Source organism: Mustela lutreola, chromosome 15 (genome assembly GCF_030435805.1).
Source record: "Mustela lutreola isolate mMusLut2 chromosome 15, mMusLut2.pri, whole genome shotgun sequence".
Lineage (NCBI taxonomy): Eukaryota > Metazoa > Chordata > Mammalia > Carnivora > Mustelidae > Mustela > Mustela lutreola.
In genome coordinates, this window is record NC_081304.1 from 49887300 (window position 1) to 49908321 (window position 21022).

At 52.9% G+C, this 21022-nt stretch overlaps 1 protein-coding gene and 2 long non-coding RNA genes across 3 annotated transcripts in view; 2 read left to right on the plus strand and 1 right to left on the minus strand.

Moving 5' to 3' along the window:
* Positions 1-7036, plus strand: part of MAP2K3 (mitogen-activated protein kinase kinase 3) — a 29287-nt gene extending 22251 nt beyond the window's left edge. Inside the window, exons 9-12 of the mRNA XM_059148468.1 lie at positions 103-180; positions 4427-4566; positions 5237-5282; positions 5901-7036. Coding sequence (XP_059004451.1) covers positions 103-180; positions 4427-4566; positions 5237-5282; positions 5901-5984 — 348 coding nt within the window. The 3' untranslated portion in view covers positions 5985-7036. The remainder of the gene's footprint in view (positions 1-102; positions 181-4426; positions 4567-5236; positions 5283-5900) is intronic.
* A 2420-nt stretch (positions 7037-9456) lies between these two features.
* On the minus strand, positions 9457-16536 carry LOC131816613 (uncharacterized). Its single transcript, XR_009348120.1, has 3 exons — positions 16481-16536; positions 11065-11499; positions 9457-9540 (listed from the first exon to the last, which is right to left on the minus strand). It is a non-coding gene; the product is annotated as an uncharacterized LOC131816613 (long non-coding RNA).
* Positions 9532-13930, plus strand: LOC131816612 (uncharacterized). The gene is made up of 3 exons (XR_009348119.1): positions 9532-10451; positions 12589-12803; positions 13171-13930. It is a non-coding gene; the product is annotated as an uncharacterized LOC131816612 (long non-coding RNA).
* Positions 16537-21022: the final 4486 nt, after the last annotated feature.

Here is a 21022-nt window from a genome sequence, read left to right on the forward strand (position 1 = left end):
GTTGGGGTGGGGGAAGGAGGATCTAGCGGAGGGAGCCTTGGGTGTCCCCTTTCTGGCCCCTCACCATGAGGTGGGTGTTCAGGCCTCACTGGTCCCTTACAGCCTGAGAGAATCAATCCGGAGCTGAACCAGAAGGGCTACAATGTCAAGTCCGATGTCTGGAGCCTCGGCATCACCATGGTAACTGCTTGCAGCAGGGCCCCACCTTTGCTGGTCTGGGGAGGGGGCCTGGGGGTGCCATGGCCCTCCGGGAGCTTTTGATGGGCCCATCCAATAGTTTAGGCCTGGAAAAAAGGGTTGGCTTCACAATCTGAGAAGAGAACATGCCATCAAAAATTATCATATATCTAGGGGAACATCTGCAGTGATGTTAGCCCTTTCCAGCGGCGAGTGGTGTCCTTCATGAAAGTTCGCGACAGCTTATGGTAACCTATCAGACCTTCCCCAGAGCTCGTGGCACTTGTTGAGAAATCACAGCCAATTCCGAATTAAGTGATTTAAAAAGCAAAATGGCAAAATTCTTAAGAAAATTATTTTCTCACAGCAAGAAGTTTGTTGCTTGTGAGGTCCTGGCGCATTTCCTGGAGTGTGGTGGGATGGGGTGGATGGGTTGTCAGTCCTGGGGCTGTGGGGGTAGGAGGGGTGAGGGCGGGTCCCCAGCCCTTAGCTCAGCTGGGATGGCTACATCTGAGGTCCAGGAGGAGGGCTGGGCCATTGTGCCTCTTGTTCTTTCTAGAACCGCCCAGTGAACGCCTGTTTCTGCCTGAGTCAGGGCTTGGCTCAGGTCTGGGTCAAGGTTTATTTAGATACCAATATAGAAAGCCTATTTTGGTACCCATGTGGAGACCAGAATGCGGGCTCCCCAACCCGGGGTACATGGGAAAACGTTGTCAAAATGGCCCCAGTGTGCACTGAGCTTGCTGGGGGGGTCATCGGCCTCCATCCCCATCCCAACCATTGGCGCTAATGGGAAGTGTCCACAGTGTGGTTGTTTCCATGGTCATCACCCTCCCTGTCCCAGGCCCCTTGGGCCTCCAGGTGTTGGGGGCGGGGCACAATCAGTAATCCAAAACCAAACCAGTATAACACCTAGTGGGAAGGGGTGTGGAGGGAGAGACTCAGGGGCGGCAGAAGAGCAGCACAAGCTTCTGAAGCAGTAGGGGAGGGCCCTGCAGGACTTTGGGGGCAAAGGCCCTGAGGTGGGGGGTGCTGCCTGAAGTGAGCCTGGAGGGTCAGATTCAAGACGAGGTCAGAGAAGGGGTGCGGGGCAGTTTAGGGTCAACGTAGATGTTTTGGATCTTACTGATAATGGGTTTCATTATCCTCACTGCCTTCCTCATTGTGTGACTGTCACCCTGTAAGCAGTGCCTGTGCCCACTGACTGGGAAGGGACCCAAAGCAAAATCATATTGTCAGAGACACGGAATTGGGAGATACCTTCCATTTTTCCATTGAGTACTGCAGACTCAATCCTTTTTCAAGTAAATGGTTTTTTTTTTTTGAAGCAGAGAGGAATGTTCGAAGGCTAGAGGTGCACGGTCTACCTGCAGATAAGAGTCTCCCAACTCCTCAGTTAAAAAATCAGAGCAAATTCTAGCTGGATTTCCAGATGACACAGGGCTGGTTGGATGTTAGAGACCCCCCACTCATGACCGCTTGACACACATACTACACCCCTGCACCCCTCCATCTCTTCCTCCCATCCATCTGTCTGTCGTGACTGGGGACCCACCACATCCCAGTGACGGTCTCAGGTGTTGGTGGAAGTCGGGCAGGGTGTGCTAAGTGCGTATTTCAGGTAGCAGGAGCTGTGTCACTAAGTGCTCCAGAACCTAGTGCCAGAAACCGGCGACAGTTCCTTGTTTCCCAGGCTTCTGCAGTGTGGGCTGGACTAGCTGGGCAGTACTTCCATGCCGTCTGGCTCTGGCTGGGGTCAGGGCTGGGCTGGAAAGTCCGGGGAGGCTTAGCAGATGTAGGGCCACTACGTGACTGCCTCGGCCATTTGCTTGCTGGGTTCCAGGGTAGCTGATGTCCCCTGCGATGGCTGGCTTCCTTGAAAGAGAGACTCTGTCCTGCCTGTCCCAGGATGGGCACTGTGTCGCTTTTGCCTCATTCTGTTGCTCAGAGCGTCCCAGGCCAGGCCAGGGTCAAGGGGAAGTAGAGTCCATGTCTGGAGGGGGGACTAGCTTGCACAAATGGGAGAAGCTGCACTGGTAGCTTAGGAACCTGACTGCCCCAGTAGAGGTTAGGTTTGTCCCCAGAAGTTATGAAAGTCATAGAAACACCATCTAAAAATAGTAAAAACAAAAACAAAAACAAGACGAAAAATAAAAAAAGACGAGAGGTAAAAAAAAGACAAAGTAAAAAACAAAAACGAAATGAAACAAAAAAGACCAAAAAAAGAAAAAAGACGAAAGTAAAAAAATCATCAAGGAGACATAGCCCCTTCTCCCTGCTGTCCACTGCCAACATTGTGCAATTCCTTCTAGATGTTTTCTCTGGTTTTTATTTTGCTTTTTTCCGTTAGCACGACATCACTCGTGTTTCCCGGAGTTGTGAGGACCCCCCATGGGCATCCCCTTGAGAGACCCCACACCATCTGCCCCCATCTCCCCAGCCAGTGTCAAATGGGGGCTGTTTCACTGGATTCCGGATTTCTCTTTCCTTTCAAAGTCCCTGGGTGACCCCGCGGGAGGGACTAGCAAAACCCTGGGTGCCAGGCCTGCTCCGTGGGGGGTTTCCCTCCAGGCCTCGGAGCCCACCCTGGGTAGCCATCTGCGGGCACGTGGGCACAGCCACGGAACCTACAGACGTGGGATGAGATTGGGAAGGCTCTTGGCCGTAACAGGTGTTGAGCAAGTGCTGAGCAGATGAACAGTGAATGGGGTATCACGGAGTGTGGCCCTTGTGGTCATGGTCTCGGTTAGGGTCAGCCGCCCTGCAGCAGGCCAGTCCCCGGTGCCGTTTTGACTGCCTCTTAATACTCTGTTACAAATCACACCACACCATGCATTTTGTGCCCAGAGGCTGTTTTGTTTTGTTTTGCATATTTTGAACTCTAGAAAAAATTACGGGGAGTGGGAAAAAGGGTTAGGAGGTGAAGAGTCTGGACGGTTTTCTGTTTTTCTAATTGTAACTCTGGCAGACCACTGGATCCTTCCGTGGAAAACCACACAGGACCCTCACTTCTGCTACTTGGAATCGGTGAACGTTCTAGGAAAAAGCACCCTGAATTAGTCCTGTGAAAGTCTTACCAGCTCACAACCCTGCCCGCTGCGGTTTGCAGACCCTCCATCTGTGGGGTGTGTTTATGTCTTGGCTGGAAAGGGGCCTTTAGCCTAATGGGAAGGCCCTTTCTTAGCACAATAATTAGTGAGCTGTTCAGGCAGCAGTTGCCAACACGAAGCATTTGTTTGAGCTGAGGTCTCTTGTGTTCATTATGGTGATTATGGCCTGTCAGTGAGAAGTCTCTGTGCTATTCCAGGCGGGGGCCTGGGCTGACCTGATTTTTTTTTTTTTTTTTTTTTTTTTAATTCGGCAGTCAAAATCAGAACCCAGAGTTTGTCTCAAGATAGCTGGTCTTTTCCACAAATGACTTCCCGCCAACTGCAGGCGAGGCATGTGGCGAGGGGCCTGGCACGGGGACAGAGGCCAGGTGGCTTCTGTGTCACCTGCAGGGAGCTCCGGGTTCAGTAGGACTGACCAGGCCTCCATGGTGGCTGTGTGTTCAGGAGGTCAGCAGGGAGGGGGAAGTCTTCCCGGAGGAGGAGGCCTTGCACAGGACGATGCTGTGAGGGTGGGGTGGGAGCAGCTGCACACTTCAGTTGCTGATGGGCCCCGGGGGCTGTGGCCAGAGCTGGTCAGCTCAGGCCTCTCCGTCTACAGCTTTGGGGAGAGACCGGCTTGGGAGGATAATTTCATTTCCCATTTGCCTGCTCTCTCATAGCAACAACTGCCCAAATGAAGGGCAGCAGGTCCTTAAGACCCCGTGGAGACTGTCTGGGGGTGGCCTGTGGCGAGCGGGGAGGCCACTGCCTACCCCACGTGCCTTTGCTGACTGCTGCCTTGTGGGAAGGTGTCCCAGGGCTGCAGCGCCTCTGATTCTTCCAGATGAGCTGGAACTTGGGTTTTTACATAAAGCCTTCTGAATTTAGGTGGTTTCAAAGCCCGATGACAGTCCCACCAGTCACCACCCCGGGCTTGATTTGCTTCGTGAGCCGTAGTCTGTGCCGACTGGGTCAGGGGAACCGACTACCGCTGTTCCCCCAGCTTTGATCTTTGTTCTGATATCATGCGTCTGCCCCTCAACCCTCCTGTGGCCCAGCTTCGGGCGGCAGGCCAGGCCAGGTTCCCCAGGTTCCCCGCACGGCCTGCCTCCAGGGGCCAGGTGTATGCGCCTCTGACCCGCGCTCCTGCCTCCCCGCAGATCGAGATGGCCATCCTCCGCTTTCCGTATGAATCCTGGGGAACTCCTTTCCAGCAGCTGAAGCAGGTGGTGGAAGAGCCGTCTCCCCAGCTCCCAGCTGACCGTTTCTCTCCCGAGTTTGTGGACTTCACTGCACAGTGGTGAGTCTGCAGCCTCCCAAGTCCTGCCCACATGACATAGCATCAAAATATGCAGGGCAGAAAGAAAGCACAAGGAAGAGCTGGCAAATGATGGTCTTTGGATTTTGAAAGAGATCTGAAAGACCACAAGGTATTCAGAAGTGGAAGAACATATGGACATATCTTTGTATTGTGGGCAAAGAGATACTCAGAGGAAAATTTGTCTCCTTTATTTCTTTTATGGGAGAATAAGAAAGACTGCAGACAAATGAGCTTGGCAGGCAGAGGTCACTGGTCACCTTGCCCTTTCACACCTGGGTGTCCCTGGTCCCTGGAGCCGGGATGAGGAGTTTCCCTCCTGATGAAGGACACCGTGTCTGTGGTTGTTAACGACTGCGTTTCACTGTCGTTTGGTACTGGATGGTTGAGAATTCTCTGGATCACTCTGGAGATAAGAAAACAAATATCCCAAGAGGCAAAGCAACTTGGTCTAAGTCTCTGTAATGTGTACCCCCAGATCCCACTCCATCCTCAGGAGTCCCCCAGAACAGTCCCAGCCCTTCCTCCCAGGGCCCCAGGAGGACATGTGTGTCCTCACTGCCCACTTAAGGGTGAACCCACCCTGGCTTGGCTGGCCTGGACCTCCCTCCTCCGTGCCAGTCTGGCTTCAGCCTGCCCCGTTCTCTCCTAGCTTGAGGAAGAACCCTGCGGAGCGCATGAGCTACTTGGAGCTGATGGTGAGTGTGGGGCGTCGGCCACGTGGTGGGGCTGTGCGGGGAGGGCCTCCCTGTGCACAGAGCCCTCAGCACCTCTGGCTTGCCTCGTCCTGAATCATTCAGCTACTCAGTTGTGCCTCAGGGTGTGCTCAGACATACCCCGGCTCCCTCCCCATCCTCCACACCAGGCCCCTTGGAGGGGCTCCAGAGGTGCTCTGACAGCTGGTGCTGAGGGCTGGGGTGGGAGATGGTAGGGGGAGGGAAGCCATTTCCTCCGAAGCTATTGGAGAAGGCCTCACAGAGGAGGTGATATTTGAAGTGGGCTTGGAAGCATGAATAAGGGCTTCGGTGCTGATGGGAAGGGCACCTGCGCCTGGTAGGGGTGGGGTGGAGGGAGTTCAATGTGGCCGGAGGGTGGCTGCAGGAAGGAGGGCAGGGGGAGGAAGCCAACCTGCTGTGTCTTAGCTAGGAGGGCTTCCTGGAGAGGGAGGTTCTAGAAGGAGGCATAGGAGATCGCCAGGCAGAGAGACCTGGGCAGGCGGAACGCATAGGAGCCAGGGGTGGTTTGGGGAGGCAGGGGCATCGCTGCCTGGCCTCCGAGCTCTTACCCATGGTGACTGGCTTCTCTTGTCCCTCCAGGAGCACCCGTTCTTCACATTGCACAAAACCAAGAAGACGGACATTGCTGCCTTCGTGAAGGAGATCCTGGGGGAGGACTCGTAGGGGGCGGGGCCATGGATTCCCTCTGGCCCTCCAGTGCCCCACACCCCCTCCGCTGGGGCACTGCTTGCCCACACCCATGAGCTAGTGCCACCACAGCCTTGGGTGTTTGGGGGAAGACTCAAGGGGGTTGCTCTTGCCGGACTTGGCAACAAGCCGTTGGCCCCAAGTGCCAAAGAACCAGACCATCGGGGCCTTCAGCCAGGCCCATGTGGGCCCCACCAGTGCCTCTGCCCCTGCTGCTCCATGGACCCCAAGTCTCCAGCCCCTAAGATCCTGGACTTGGACGGGCCTGGATGGCTTCCACGAGACCCTACTGCCCCTTGCGGAGAGGGCAGCCAGTGCCTGAGTACGGGAAACTGCCTGGGCCCAGCCCTGGATGCCACCCAAGTTGTATATATTTTTTTAATCTCTTGACTGAATGGACTTTGCACACTTTGGCCTAGGGTGGCCACACCTCTGTCCTGGCAGCGGTGTCGGGGGACACGGTCGGGGGATGAGCCACGTGAATCCTCCTGCGCCCCCATGAGTGAGACAACAGAGCCATGTGAGCCTTCAGCCCAGCACTGGCAAATGGGGCCTCTAAGGGCACATGGGCTCAACCCAGCCCCTGGCCACTGCCTCGGGAGGGGGGATTGTTTCACTTTTTTTTTTTAATTTATCCTCTTGATTTTTTTTTTCTTTTGCTTTGTGGGTTTGGCTCTTTTTTTTTTCTTGCATGGTGTGGAGCCGATCACTTTTCTCCCACCCCTTAGGGACCAGCAGGTGGAGACCCCCTCTCTGCTCAGTCTGGGGTCTAGGGGGATGGGCCCAAGGTCTCTGCTCAGAGAGGTGCTAGGGGAGCTGTCCAGCTCACTCTCCTTGGGGACCGGCTCAACAGGGGCTGTGGATTTGCTTTTGGTGTTGTTTTAAAAAAAAAAAAAAAAAGGAAAAAAGAAAATATATTTTTTTGAAGAAAGGACTGTGCCCAGGGTCTTATCCCTGATGGGTTGGGGCAGTTACCTGATTGTTGTTTTAATTTAAAAAAAAAAGAAAAAGAAAAAGTGGGACAAAGATTGTGTGAGACTGTGTGTCAGAGCGGCGAGCCCCACTCTTTGGTGAAGGTCGTGTAGGATGTGCTCTTACCCTTGAGCCAAGGCCAGAGCAGCATGATCAGGGGAGGTGGGGGTTGGGGGAGCTGCTGCTGAACCCCTCAGGCCCTGCCTTGAACAGACCCTCGCACACGTGAGGGCACTGCAGCTCGCAGCGGAGGCTGCAGGCCCGGTGCTGGTCCCTGGGCAGAGCAGCAGACACAGGCCCAGCCCACTGGAGGACTGCCTGAGCAGCGCCCCCCGGTGAAGACCGCACTGCCCGGTGCACAGAGGGATGAACATGTGCCAAGCACTGGCCCCCAGCCTCTCCACAGCCACCTCATCCAGGCTGTTAAGTAATTGTTTCCGGTTATGTTGTCATCCCCACTTTACAGATGAGAAAACAGGCCAGAAAGCTGAAGTAACTTGCTCAAAGCCACACACCCTCCAACAGATGAAAGCAGAAGGGAATTTTTTTTGCTCATGTAATTACTGGCTTCAGGCATGGTTCGATCCAGGGGTCTGGCTAATATCCTGAAGAACTTGTGTCCAGCTTACCTTGGTGTCCTCTGTCTGGTTTCACACTTCCCTCATGGGGACCAAGTCAGCAGCCAGTGGCTCCCACCAGCTTAGGGCTGCAGCAGAAGTCTCAGGGCTGACTCTCCTAGCTAGGAAGGGGTCACATGCTCATCCTGCCAGTCGCAGGCCAGGAGGATCAAACTGGGGATAGTCAGCCTACTACATCTTGAGGCCTGAGAGCAGGGCCTCCCTAGTCCTCCATGGGAAATTGGGCCATGTTCCCTGAAGGAGGCACTGATACCTTTGTTGGGTACATCTCAGTGCACACTCCTCTCAGCCTCAGTTCAGCCAGAAGTGAAGTCTGTTTTTTACCCCAAGTTGGTCCTCAGTCTGGGACAGGCTTCTGCCTATGAACCCTTCCCCAGCACAGCACTGAATCATTTCGAGGCACTTTGTGCCCCTCCCTACTTCCCTCATGAAGGCAGCTTCTCACCTCTGGCCTCTGCCCCGACTGTGGCCTCTGCCTGGTGTGCCCCTCCCCATCTTCCTGCAGCTGTATTCCAGGTCTGCTGTGTCCACCTGCACATCCACCGCCTTGTGGGTCTGCGGTGTCCCTGCCTCAGAGAGCCCTCCCCCATCTGGTCCAACCGGGCTACCTCATCTTTATCAGCGTTATCTGGGTAGATCTGCCACTGTTGTGTCCCCATGCAAGTATTGACATCTAGCAAGTACTCAGTCAACGTTCCTTGAATGAAAACGCGAATGAATGAATACACGAAGGGAAGGATGAGGGCGTGAATGAATTCTGAAGCCTTGTGTGTAGGTGCGCGCGTGGACGTATGCGCGTGCGCGGATCGGCTCGCAGGCGCGTGCGCGCTCGTGTATGTATGTGTGCGCGCACAGGACAGGCAGGACCCGAGTCCCAGGGGCGCGGCCCCAGTCGTTCCTCCTGCCGCCACCAGGAGGCGGCAGAGCCCCGACTTTGACCTCGTGTCCCCGGAGCCCCGCCCAGCCTCCGAGCTCCCTGCCCACCCACTCTGCTCCCCACCCCTCACCCGCACTCAATGCTCTCCAGCGGAGCGACCGGGTGGGTCGGGGCCGGCTGGGGTCCCACGCTGGGGCCCCGAACCTCTCCGCCCAGTTCTCGGTCTCTGCACCCTAGGCCCGCTTGTGCTCAGCCAGTCCTCTCCTTGTGTGCGCGGGCCGAGTTGGGAGCTCCGGCTGATGCAGAGTGAAAGGGCAAAGGCCTGACTCATTTACAGAACCTCATGGGTGCACAGCCGCGCCCCCCCCCCCCCCCCCCCCCCGAGCTGGCAGATCGCTCTTCAGTTTACAAAGAGCAACACAGTTTACAAAGGACTTTGCACTTTGCAAAGCTCGGGGCTCTTTACAGCACAGTGTGCAAAGTAATTTACGTTTGCAGAGCCCTGTACTGAATTATAAAGCACTTTGTAGTTTCCCAAGTAGTTTACAGTTTGCCAAGTGGTGGCCCCATTAGGAAGCACTTTAGGGTTTGCAGGCAGATTCCTCTGCACATAGTTCAAACAGAGGTTGTTTACAGATTCCTTTACTATTTATAGAACCCTTCAGATTTTACAAAGGGTGTCCAGGCATCCAAGTGGGGGGTGCCAGTGTGCAGATAATTTGACATTTACAAAGGACATGCTAAAGCCCCAGGCCGTTGACAGTTCATATAACCTATGACCTCTGTGAAGGCTTCCCGCGTGCTCCTCACTGAAAGTGGCCAGGTCTTCTCTTCCCTATCCCCAGGTTGTGAGGTAGAGGTCAGAGGCCCTTTGCCAGTGCTGGTTGTCTTCATTCCTCTCCAGGCAGCACAGTCTGGTTGGGGATGGGGTGCCCATCCCTGGGGCTAAGGAGTCTCTCTGGACCGATAGATGGATGGCAGAGGCACGTGGACTTTCTGTTGCAATGACAGTAGTGAGAGCATCCTCATCAGGCAGCATTCAGGCCTGGTCAGGAGTGGGAAGGCAGGCTTAGCGGGAAGATGAGGCGAGTTCCCCTCCGGAGGCCAGGGAAAGGCCAGGGAAGGTAGCCTCCCTTGTTAAATATCAGCCCAGTCCCTTGTCTCCTCAGAACTATGCTGTGGATCCCACCTCCACTCGTCCAAGCCTCCTGATGGCCCACAGCGCCCACACCAGCTGCTGGCCATCTCACCACTCTCCCACTTCTTATCTGCGCTTCAGACACACAGTGCTCAACCACGCTAACCCCACCTCAGGGCCTTTGCACTGGCTGTTGTCTCTGCCCAGAACACTCTCCCAAGATGTCCAACCGGCTGGCTCAGATGTTTACATGCAGCCTCATGACAAAGGCCTCCCAGACTCCCCGAGACTCTATCCCTCACCCTAGCATATTTTCTTCCCATTGCACCAGGAGCTCTCATATGGGTACCCAGAATGGAGGGGGCCCTGGCACTGACAGGAGGTGACAGGTGCAGGGAAGGTGCCCTCTAACTTCAAGGCTGAACCTAGAACCAAGGCAGCGGGGCCCCGGGAGCCCAGCCCCATCAGAACTGTGCCAAGGTTTGGGCGGCGGCTGGGGGAGGTGCTGCGGTTCTATTTATTTTGGGGCATCAGTCCTGGGAGGGCTCTCCAGGAGCAAGGTAACAAACACTTCAATGCGCTGTGTGGAGCGGTGCACCTCCGAGAATGGGAGCAAACAGCTCAAGGCCACACAGCGAGCAGCACCAAAGCTGGGCGCTCAGCGCTCCGTTGGCGTGTCCCGCGCAGCAGCCATCCACAGCCTGGCTGGGGCTCTGAGGGCAGGGCTCCCTGCGATGCTGCGGACTTGAGCACAGCCCTCCTGAGAGAGAACCGTGATTAAGGCTTACTCCCCCGCTCCAGTTCTGAAGCCTGTTTGGGTAACTCTGGCCCCAGGGGAGGGCGGGCAGGGAGGGGGTGGCTGGCAAAAGGCTCCCAGTCCCGAGCTTTATCTTGGGTCTGCTCCATTGCTGCCTTTCCTCTTCCGGCAGGGACCTAGCATCTGGCCTGGCCCTCCTGGGCTGGACTGATCCCTTCCCCGCCAAGCCCTCCCACCCGGAGTCTGTGGCCTCTGCTTGGACACCTCCCCCAACGGGGAGCTCATTCTCCTTTAGACTTCCTAGAGGGATCAGAGGTTCTCCTTGTCCTGGTTCTACTCCCTGAGGCCTGTGACGTGAGGGCCTCATGTGTAAACCCTGGCACGCTGTAAGTGTTCATTTCTTTGCCTCTTGTGAAAGCCATTCGGAACCCTTTTGGAAACCAGGTGGGAGGGTCTATATATACATCTGCTGTGCTATGTTTATCGTGGCTCGTGCATCCTCACACCCGGGTACTCGGGGTCTCCTGGAGGTTACAAAGGCCCAGGGAGTGTCTGGCCCTGCCCGCAGCACCCCCCCCAGACAGTGAAGCAGAACTGGGTGAACCCAGAAACCCGGGCGTCTTGCCCCGCCCCCCACCCCCAGCCCAAGCTTTGCCCTACCCCGAATGAGCCACCTGCCAAGCCAGGTTTAGCTGCCTCCACCCCCTCCAGGCTCGCTGAAGCTGTGGGCTGCTCTATTCTTGTCCTGGGCCAGCCTTGCTGCGCGAGACTGGGGTGGAAAGATGCTTGGGGTGCACCAGCCCAGGAAGTCCTTCCTTTCCGTGGCTCTCCATTGCCCAGGGCAGGGGGAGAGGGGCAGGCAAAGGGCACCGAGTGGGTACTCTCCACGGCAGAGCCTTATCTGGATTGCTCACTGTGGGGCTTGGCCACGGAAGGTGTTATCTGAGCGCCCACTGTATGCCAGGGAGCCTTCCAGAGCTGGAGCTCCAGCGGGGCCGAGGCTGACCGGGGCCTGCCCTCAGTGAGGTCAGCGAGGGCACCGGAGCGGGAAGGAGAGAACTCACAGATGCTTAAAGCAGCATTTCCCACTTCTTTTCCATTATTGCTCCCTGAGGAGAAACACCACAATAAATTAATTAATTACATCATTTATGTTCATTAAACTTAATTATAATTAAGTAGTTTTGATTCATGAGGTGAATTATTTAAATTTACTTTCTCCTGAACAAAAGATAACTTGAGAGAACTAAGGAACACGATTTTGTCACGTGGGGTCACAGATTATTGTACCATCGAGACTCTTTTACTCCCCCAAGAGCCAACTTTTGCCAAATGTATGGCTAAGAGTACTATAAACCAACACTCAGTGTTATGACAGAAAAGGGGACAGGTGGGAGTGGGACCCTTATGGGTCCTGGCCATGGGAGAACCCACAGCCTCAGAAGACTCCATGTAAGGGGACCAGCAGGAGGAGGAGGAAAGAAGTAGGTGAGGAGTGGAAAGAGCATGCCAGGAACAGCCTGTGCAAAGGTCCTGAGATGGGAGGGGACTTGGTGCCACTGAAGAGAATCAAGGTTTGGGGCAGATCCTGTAGGGTCCTGTAGGACATGTCAAAGACTCCAGATTTCATTTTCACAGCATACTGGGAGTCGCTGGAGGGTTTTAAGCAGAGGAGAACAATAGTAACACCTTTCTGAGATGTCATCATCTCTGCTATGTAATGCCTTTTGATATCCAAGCCCTGCTCCATGCCCCGACCTCCCTGAAGGTTTACCTACCCTCCATCCCCACTCTTGGGTCAGACAGCCCTCCCTGGACTCTGTCACCCCAGGCTGTGTGGCCTTGAACATGTCACAGTACGTCTCTGAGACTCAGGGTCCTTCTCTGGCCACTGTTCTTGCTGACATGGTTTCCATGAGACCCTGGAGGCCCATTACGGGCCTGGCGCACAGTGGGTGCTCAGTCCCTCTGGTCCCTCTGGTTCCTGCTCTTAGCCGCCCCTCTTGTGCTGTTCCAGGTCCAGCCACGGAATGCAGAGCACCAGGCACTGTATTCCTCGGGCTCCAGATTCATTCTCCTTCTCATAGTTGCCTTTAAACCCAAACTTCATTCCCCGTAGTCCCGCCAGGATGGCAGAGCTAGGGTTGCGTTTTAAACCTTGGTCTCATTCTCTGTCCTGGGTCTGGAACATTTCACAGGCTGTGACGGTGGATGGGGACATACTTCCCTTCTGGGCTTCTGGGGGCCTCCTGAGTGCAGCAGTGCAGAGCCTGGCCAGGTGTCTGACCTGATGTTAGAGCCTCCTTGGTCCCTCCCATCTATGGACAACTTTTAGCAAATCGCCACTTCTCAGGGCTGTGTTGTTGGTTGTGCGATGGAGCAGAAAGGCAGCCTGCCTCCTTGTATGATCTCTGTGAGTGTTGAAGAGGAAAGCGCGGAGGAGGGGCAGGCTTCAGTGCTGGGCCTTTTGGTTGGGGAGCAAGGGCCAGGATCACTGGAGCAGGCCCTCCCTTGCATTTCTTGCTCATTTTGGGCTTTCTGCCGGAAATTCCCTTCAGAATTCTTGGTTGCAAGCAACAGAAATGTGATTGTTTACCCGAGGTAAAGGGGGGATTCTTGACTCAGTCTTAGGACTTACTGAGTGGAAGGGAGAAGATACAGGGGCCCGGGGCCTCCATGCCAGCCTGGTCAGGACTCTGTGGTGACCCGTGTCCAAAATTAAGCTTCCAAGTCCCAGGCAGGGGTGGTCTAATGACCAAACCAAAGTCTGGTCCTTTCAGACTCTGCAGGAGGACACAGAACACTGCTGGCTTGGGATGCTCTGCAGGAGCTGCTCCTGTTCAGAAGAGATTTGGATGCCAGACGGCCAGCCCACCCAGATGCAGATACTCACTACGCCTTACCTCTTCAGCCTGTGAACTCCTATTCATCCATCGAAACCCACTTCCTCCAGCTCTGCCTTTGTGTGGTTTTCCTGTATTTGTCACTCATTTCTTGTGGTTCCTATGGCCCCTTGCTTCCCTCTACCCAAACCCAATCACACTGGGTGGCCGTGCCCATGTCCATGCCTGCTTACGGCACCAGACTTCACTCCCTTGAAGCAGAGGCTGACCTGGCAGTTAGTGATCACTTACCCTCTGCCACACACTGTTCCATGCACTGTGCACAGTTTACCGCATTGAATTTTCACAACAGCCCTTGGAAGTGGGTTCTGTTGCCTTTCCCATTCAACAGAGGATGACACCGAGGCACAGAAGATGCTAGGCAATTTGTTGAAGATCACATGGTGGGTGAAAGGCAGGCTTGGGGTCCCAGCCCAGGTAGCCTGGGGTCCAAGGCCTGGGAGGGTCCAGCTCTCATTCAGGATGGTATCTGGCCGCCACTTGGGTGCTCTTCCCCTCTCAGGCATTTGAGGACCTCCCTTCCCCCCAGACTGGGTTAATGGAGCCCAGTAAATACAATGCCAGTATCTAAATGAAAAGCTCCGTGTCATTCAATTCTTCAAGTTGTAAGAATAAAGAAAGTACATAGTTCTCCAAACATTGGCAAGCACTATTTTCAGAACTAGGAGGGAGAAAGAGCTGGAAAGAGTGGGAAGATCCTGCAGCTTGGGTCACAGGGACCTGGGTGGCAGTGCCTCCCAGCAGCGTGGCCAGGAGCAGCCCCTCGCGTCTCCATGGGGTGAGGCCGTCACCTGCCTGCAGCCACGGCTGTTGTGCCCCGCCTCGCCCCCCGGCTCCGCAGCTCTGCCCAGGGCACGAACGGGCCAGTGCTGTCCCGGGCCTCCCCAGCTGGACAGAGCTCCAGGAGCCCCTGGGGGCACTGTGGTGAGAACACACCCCGTAGTGGCTCCTTCTGGCTTGGGTCTCATTTCCCTGTGGCTATTTCCCAGGATTCCTTGGGAATCCTTGCTCCCAAAGAATTCCTTGTTCCGTGTCCGCTCCTGGGTGGACCTAAGGAGAGGGGGTGCCCCCGTGAAGTACACTGAGGGACACAGAAGCTAACAGAGGCCGGGGCTTTAGTCCATAGAAGTGCTCAGTGAATGAAACCCCAAGCCCTTCCATTGTCCCTACCCACTGTGAGGCCATCCTGCCCCCAGAAGCTCTCGTGGCTCTTCACAGGGCCCGGAGTCTACTTCTCCAGGTTCTCACAGCTTTGGGCTTTTCTGTAGCATTGCTCCTCCCTTCAGCCACCCACCTCAGTCCCCGCATTTCAGCTGGGCGGCCTCGGGCAAGTCGCTGCCCCTCTCGGATTCGCCACATTCTGAGGCCCACATGCTGGCACCTACTGCTTTCTCTGGGAAAAATGCTGGCATGGTTTCCTGGGCAACTGAATTATGTGGCTCCTGTCATCTGCCGGAACTCGCGGCCAGGGGTCCTAGGGGAGTATCTTTGGGGTTGTTGGTGTTCATCTCCGCTGGGGCCACTGGATGAGGAGGCCGGGGGAAGAGGTCGACAGGGTGGGAATCACAGAGGTTCTGGAAGGCTTCACCTCCCCATGCGTGGAGCACACTGTTGGCGTCTGACCAGAGCCTGCAGACCTCCTTATGGGAACCATGTACCCAATCCTCTCTGCGGGCTCTGGGCTCTGGGCTCTCTGGCTGACCACCCACATCTCCGGCCTGTTTCAGAGAATGGCCCGTGGGCCTTCTTCGCCCCATACAGCGGAGTGGAAGTACGTGAGAGTCGATGCCCTCCTCCCTGGGTCACCTCAGCCAATCTTCTGCAGCAGGAAAGCGCACTCCCGAGCTCCCAGGGATCAGGCTCTGGCCAGGACAGAAATGCTCCCTTGCTGGGCTTCTCCTGCTTGCTCCCGTTTCCCTCACTCTCTTACTGGCTTCTCGGAGCACTTCCTTCATGGAGCACCTGCCGCAGAGTCCTTGTCTCGGAATCCGTCTCCAGGAGAAGCTGTCATAAGAGAGCTCGCTGGCCTGGTTGTCTTGGGGGCACGTAATAGAGCAAGTGTATCAGGTAGGATCCAGGTTTGGCTGCTTATTAACAACAACGATAGCCAAACCAAACTGATGGTGGTTGAAACCAGACAGATGATTATCTTCCTCTCCTATAACAGCTTGAGGGACAGTGAACTGTGGCACAGAGGCGGCTTCATGGAGTCAGCGCCTGGGTTCCTTCCATCTTGCTGCTCTGCTCTTCCAGTGGTGTTTGCTGCCTTTGTCCTTATGACCCAGGATGGTAACTATGCTCCAAGCCCACATTCTGGGTGGCAGGGATGGGGAAGAGACGAAGAGGTGGCAAATCCCTTCCCTGGAATGGCATAACCTGGAAATGGTACAGCATTGATTCACATCCCATTGGCCATATTTCAGTCACATGGTCATCTGTTGTTGCAAGGGATGCTGGGAAATGTAGTTTTTGTACAGGCAACCAGAGCCCGACCTAGACCCGCAGGGATCTATGACTGTAGAAGGACGGGGAGTAGAGATGAGGGAAATCTATCAAGTCCAACCACAAATAACGGCACAAATAGTACTTTGAAGCTGGCACAACGTTCATCTTTCAGTGAGAATGGCCTTAAAGAAAATATGCTGAGGATTGTGTGAATGTGCGAACAGGACCTATCAGGGAAGGCGGCATGGCTCTGGGTGGTGGGCTGTAGGATACTGTAAGGTTTTCTGGAGACGTGCGGTGCACCAGGGCCTCCTAGGGTCAGGAGTTGCAGAGGAAGAGACAAGAAGTGGCCAGAGGGGAGCTGCCAGTAGTGAGGAAACCCTCAAGCTTCTCCACTTTTCAGTTATGCTGTGACACGCATGGGAGCCTGGGGTGGGGGGTTGCTGATGGAGGGAAAGGAAATGGTGTCCATGAAAGTCTCACCAGATAGGCAGTGGGGATGGTTGCAAGAGACAAAGCTAGACTGATAGTGAGAGAGACACAGGGCACTGGAACAAGTTGGGTCTAAGGGAGCCGTCGGCCTCCAGAGGGTTTCCAGAGGAGCTCTAAGAAAACCAAGTCTCCCTTATCAGGAGCAAAGGCATTTAAAATTAAAATATGATGGGCTGTTCTGTGAGGCTGTTCGCTGGGTTCTATTCATTTTCCATGAATGTTTGCAAAACTAGAATCACGGCAGACTTACCCACGTGCATCCTTGGTTCACTCAGCATTCAGTCCGAGGCTTTCAGACCAATAATCACCATTTTGAGGGCTTCCTAGCATTCCATCGTCATGATGTACTGTCCTTTCCTGAGACAATCCCCTTTCGTTGGATGTGGCTTCTGACTCCAAGAGTCTGCTCCAAGAGACTAATGCTGGCGTGGACATCCTTGAGCCGGCAGCTTGGTTGGCGGTTCAGAGTTTAAATGATTTCCCTGGGCACGATTCCCAGAAGAGAAGTGGGGCAAAGGAGAAGCACATTTGCCTGTAAGGGCCCCGGTGTGTGCAGCCAAATGGCTTCCTGGCCTGGTTCTGCCAAGTTACCCGCACACCTGCGGAGCCCGAGAGAAAGCTTCACCTCCTGGGAAGGGTGTGCTGCTTTGGTTTAATTTTCCTTTCCCGGATTTTTGAAGTGCTGTGTGTTCATTGTACACATTTCAGAAGCTATTGAACAATTTAAAAAGAAAACTTGCTTATAATCCTGTCTGCCAGAACAATTTATGATTCGTATTTTTTAGAATTTATTTCTTTTGAGACATACTTGACACAGAACACTGTGTGAGTTTCCGTATACAGTTAGCATTTTGATGTATATCTTTCCAGCCTTTTTTTCTATATAAAATTTTTTATGGTACAAAAATTTGCACACATAAGCCTTCTATTTTTTAAAAAAGATTCTATTTATTTATTTGAGAGAGAGCGAGAGAGCACAAGCAGGGGGAATAGCAGAAGGGGAGGGAGAAGCAGGCTCCCCGCTGAGCAGGGTGCCTGATCCCAGGACCCTGGGATCATGAGCTGAGCCAAAGGCAGACGCCTCACCGACAGCTACCCAGGCGCCCCCACACAGAGGCTTTTATTATGAAAAGTTCAAACATAGATAAAATTAGAGCAAGTAATGAGCAACTGAGTACCGAACACCCAGTTTCAAGAGTGCTTAGTGCACGCCGGTCTTGTTTCTAACGTGGTACCTTTTTACCTCCCAAATTATAGGGGCAGTCACCCTATTCATCCTAGACATCATATAAGTTCATCCCCAAATATTCCAGAATGTCTTTATGAACAATTAGTCCCTAAATAATAGTATTAATATCATTATTTAATACCTCACCTGCAACAATCATTGGTTAATATCAGCACATGTCCGGTCTCTGTTCAAACTTAGAATCGTCTCAGACATGTCAAAATGCATCAAAACCTGGTTGAATCGGGATCTGAATGAGGTCCCCACATCACACGGGCTGATGGATCTCCCAAGTCTGTTTCATCCCCAGCTTGCCCTGCCGTGTGTTTTTCCTGGTAATTCATTTGTCGAAGAACATGGATTGAAAGGCTTGCAGAGTTTGTGTACTTCCTGCAGATTGGGAGCTGGATCTCAGACTCAGGTTGGATTTTTTTTGGCAAGAGCTCTTGGTAGAGAGCTCTGTGTTCCTTTCGCAGGTGGCATTGCGTCCCGCTGGCTCTGGGGTGAGAGCAGCTGCTGACGGTCAGTGACGGATTGCTAATGGATTAGTGGTTGCTAACTGGTGAGCTCTCACTCTGTTGTGACTACTTCATTTATTTCTATGTTACTATGGAGAGAAACTCAGCTTCCTCTACTATTTGACTCCCTGGTGGTACGGTTTATAAAGGAAAGGTAGAGTACATGCTTGCGTATCCCCTGCCATAGTTAATCACTCTGGTCTTCTAGTGGTGGCCCAGTAGGGATTACAAACATAATTATGAGCTCATGGGTTCAAAGATACTTCATATGTTTCAATAGATTGTGATAATGACCCTTACTGAGGGTTTCTCCCCTGTAGGTTGTCATTAAAACAATATATGGTTTAATCTTAGTGGCAGTTGGAAAACATGGCCAGAAATTTTGGGACATTCATGCCATTGAGAGGTGTGGTCTCTGTGTTCCCCCTTGGCTCTGGGTGACTTGCGACTGCTTCAGACCTCGGCAGAGTGGGGGACAAGTGATGTTCAGACCTTCTGAACTGGGTTGTACAAGGCCACAGAGTCTATACCCAACTCACTCAATACCCTGTTGCTACGATCCCTTGCTGCTTCCAGACCCTTGGCTGGAGAGGCCACGTGTAGCCCAGCGACCCACAGTCCCCACCACGCTCAGCCTCCCAGCTGCTCCACCAAACCCCAGTCACGTGGGCGAAAGCGTCCTGGATCTTCCCGACCAGCTCACCTCCAATTGGATGCCAATGAGTGAACTGTACCAGCCTCGGGGGTGGGGTGGGGGGTGGGGAGGGAAGCACGAGCCCCCCAGCCCACCCGCCCTCAATTCCTGACCCACGAAATCATGTAATAATGAAACGACTGTCTAGGCCTAACATAGGGGTGGTCATGGAACAATGGATAATTGGAACACTCTTCCTTTTGTCTCTCTCACATAAGCCAGCTCCTATCTGCTCGTATAGTCCTCTGGATTAGATCAATGGCGCGTACCACACTCTCCCCCACCTCACAGGCCCTCACTAGACTACATGTTCTGGCCAGCACTCCAGAGAGATTTCGAGCATAGTATTGGAGTTTCCTTTGTTAGCCAACCTAAAAACCTTTTTTCTATTAATAGGTGAGCTAAGACCATATAATCAATACGTTTAGCCTCCGTTCTGCCATATTGTTTTATGATACATTTAGACCAGTGTGAGTTTTTTTTTTTTTTTTTTTAAACAAATGGTCTTTCAGTACGATTTTTATTTCTGCCTCTCTTTGGTTTTATCTTTTCGGTCCTTGGAAAGTTCCCGTATCTGCTCCCGTTGTTACCTTTATTACTCAGCTCTGTACGAAATACTTTCCGCCCCCTCTATTTTGTCTCTTGGTTCTCCACTACGAGCGATACTGAAACCTGCTCTGATCCTCCTCCCAGAGCATCTGATCTGAATTACTACCTTGTACAGGCTGAACCGCGGGACAGTTGGCGAGCTCATGCCAGCTTTTACGCGCTCTTGTCGTGCTCCCTCAAATATCTGCTGGCTGCATTGCTTCAGACCATCCTGGAGCTCTTAGAACCATTTTTCGGTCTTCGCTGTCCAAGGAACCACGTGGTCTGTCTGTGTACAACTCGCACGACTTTTGTTCGTGTCTGTCTGGTCATTTCAGTTGTCTGAGCTTCTTTCCTGGGAGCATCCTCAGAAAGTGTCCACAGGAACAGTAGCCTTGGGTCTTTGCTTGTTGGTGACCATTTCTAACCTTTATATTTGGGAATCAGTTTACCTGGATCTACCCTCGTTGGCTCATGCTCTGGTCCCCTCCTTGTAAACAAGCCTTCTAGTTGCTTCTGGCAGGAAGTGTTGAAGGAGGTCAGTCTGATGACCTGAACTTCCTGCCAAGTGACTGTGTCCTCCTTTTGCCTGGATTCCCAGAGGCATCCATACAATATGTCTCTCTGGTGGATACTCTGGGCCAATCTTCCTACGTATCCCGTGTTGTTTCAAGGTAGTTATTTCAGGAAAAGGATTTTGTTGCTGCTGTTGGTTTATTCTTTTGTTTTTGTTTTTTAAATTTTAATGTATGGACATTGAGTTCAGCTTTGATTACTTTCTTCAGCGACTTCTATTATACATATGTTAGCTCTCTCTGCCTGTTCTCCGCATACGCACTTTCTCTTGAATCCCAGTTATCGCTCCCCTTTTTCCTGACGCCCCACAACTTATCTTCCTTAGGTCAATCTGGTGTGTTTCTTTGCTCTCATGTTCTTCTCAATTTGGGCTTTTTTCTCTAATGAGGACTTTCTTTTATTTGTAATTTTCACCTTAGTCCTAGCACATCTTTTCTGCGGTCTTTCCATTTTGATTTGTTACTTGTTATTCTTTTGTGTCTTTTATTCCTTTGAAAATTTTTGTTGACTCATTTTTAAATTAGGATATGTTTTTTATGTTCTTGAGTGTGTGTTCTATGGGCACACATTTTGGGGGTGCCCTCATTATCCGTGATGACATTGCCCATTATTCCATTTTCACAAAGATAACTTTGTGTGGAATTAAATGACAATCTTTTTCTGATTTTCATTTTTATATTAAAGGAGTTTTCTGAACTTTCTAGAAGAGGGAGGGGTCAGAATCTGGTTTTAAGCTTCGTAGCTCTAGAGTTCCTTCTTCCGTGTGTCTACAAAATGTTAAAAAAAAAAAAAAAGGTCTTGTAACCCCTCTTCCCCTCTATGTAGACCTTCTCTTCCCCCTTTCTCTCTCTCTCTCTCACTCTTTCACACACACACACACACACACACACACACTCTCTCTCTCTCTCTTTTTCTTGCTTCTAGTTTGTGGTTCCTGTTGTCACTGTTATGCCCAATGTGCCTTCTCCTTTCAGCAGATCCTTCTTGGTGTGGTCCTACCCTGAAAGGGACTTTTATCAGTACTGGGAGTTCACAGGGCCTGCTCTGCTCCCTTAAGATATTTCTGTGGCCACTTGTGCTCACCCGCTCTAGGGAGTGCATGGTGAGTCTTCCCAGCTTCCACGAGGCATGGGTCACTTCTGATCACTTCCGGGCTGAAGCAGCCAAGACCGTCTCTTTCTGTCTCTT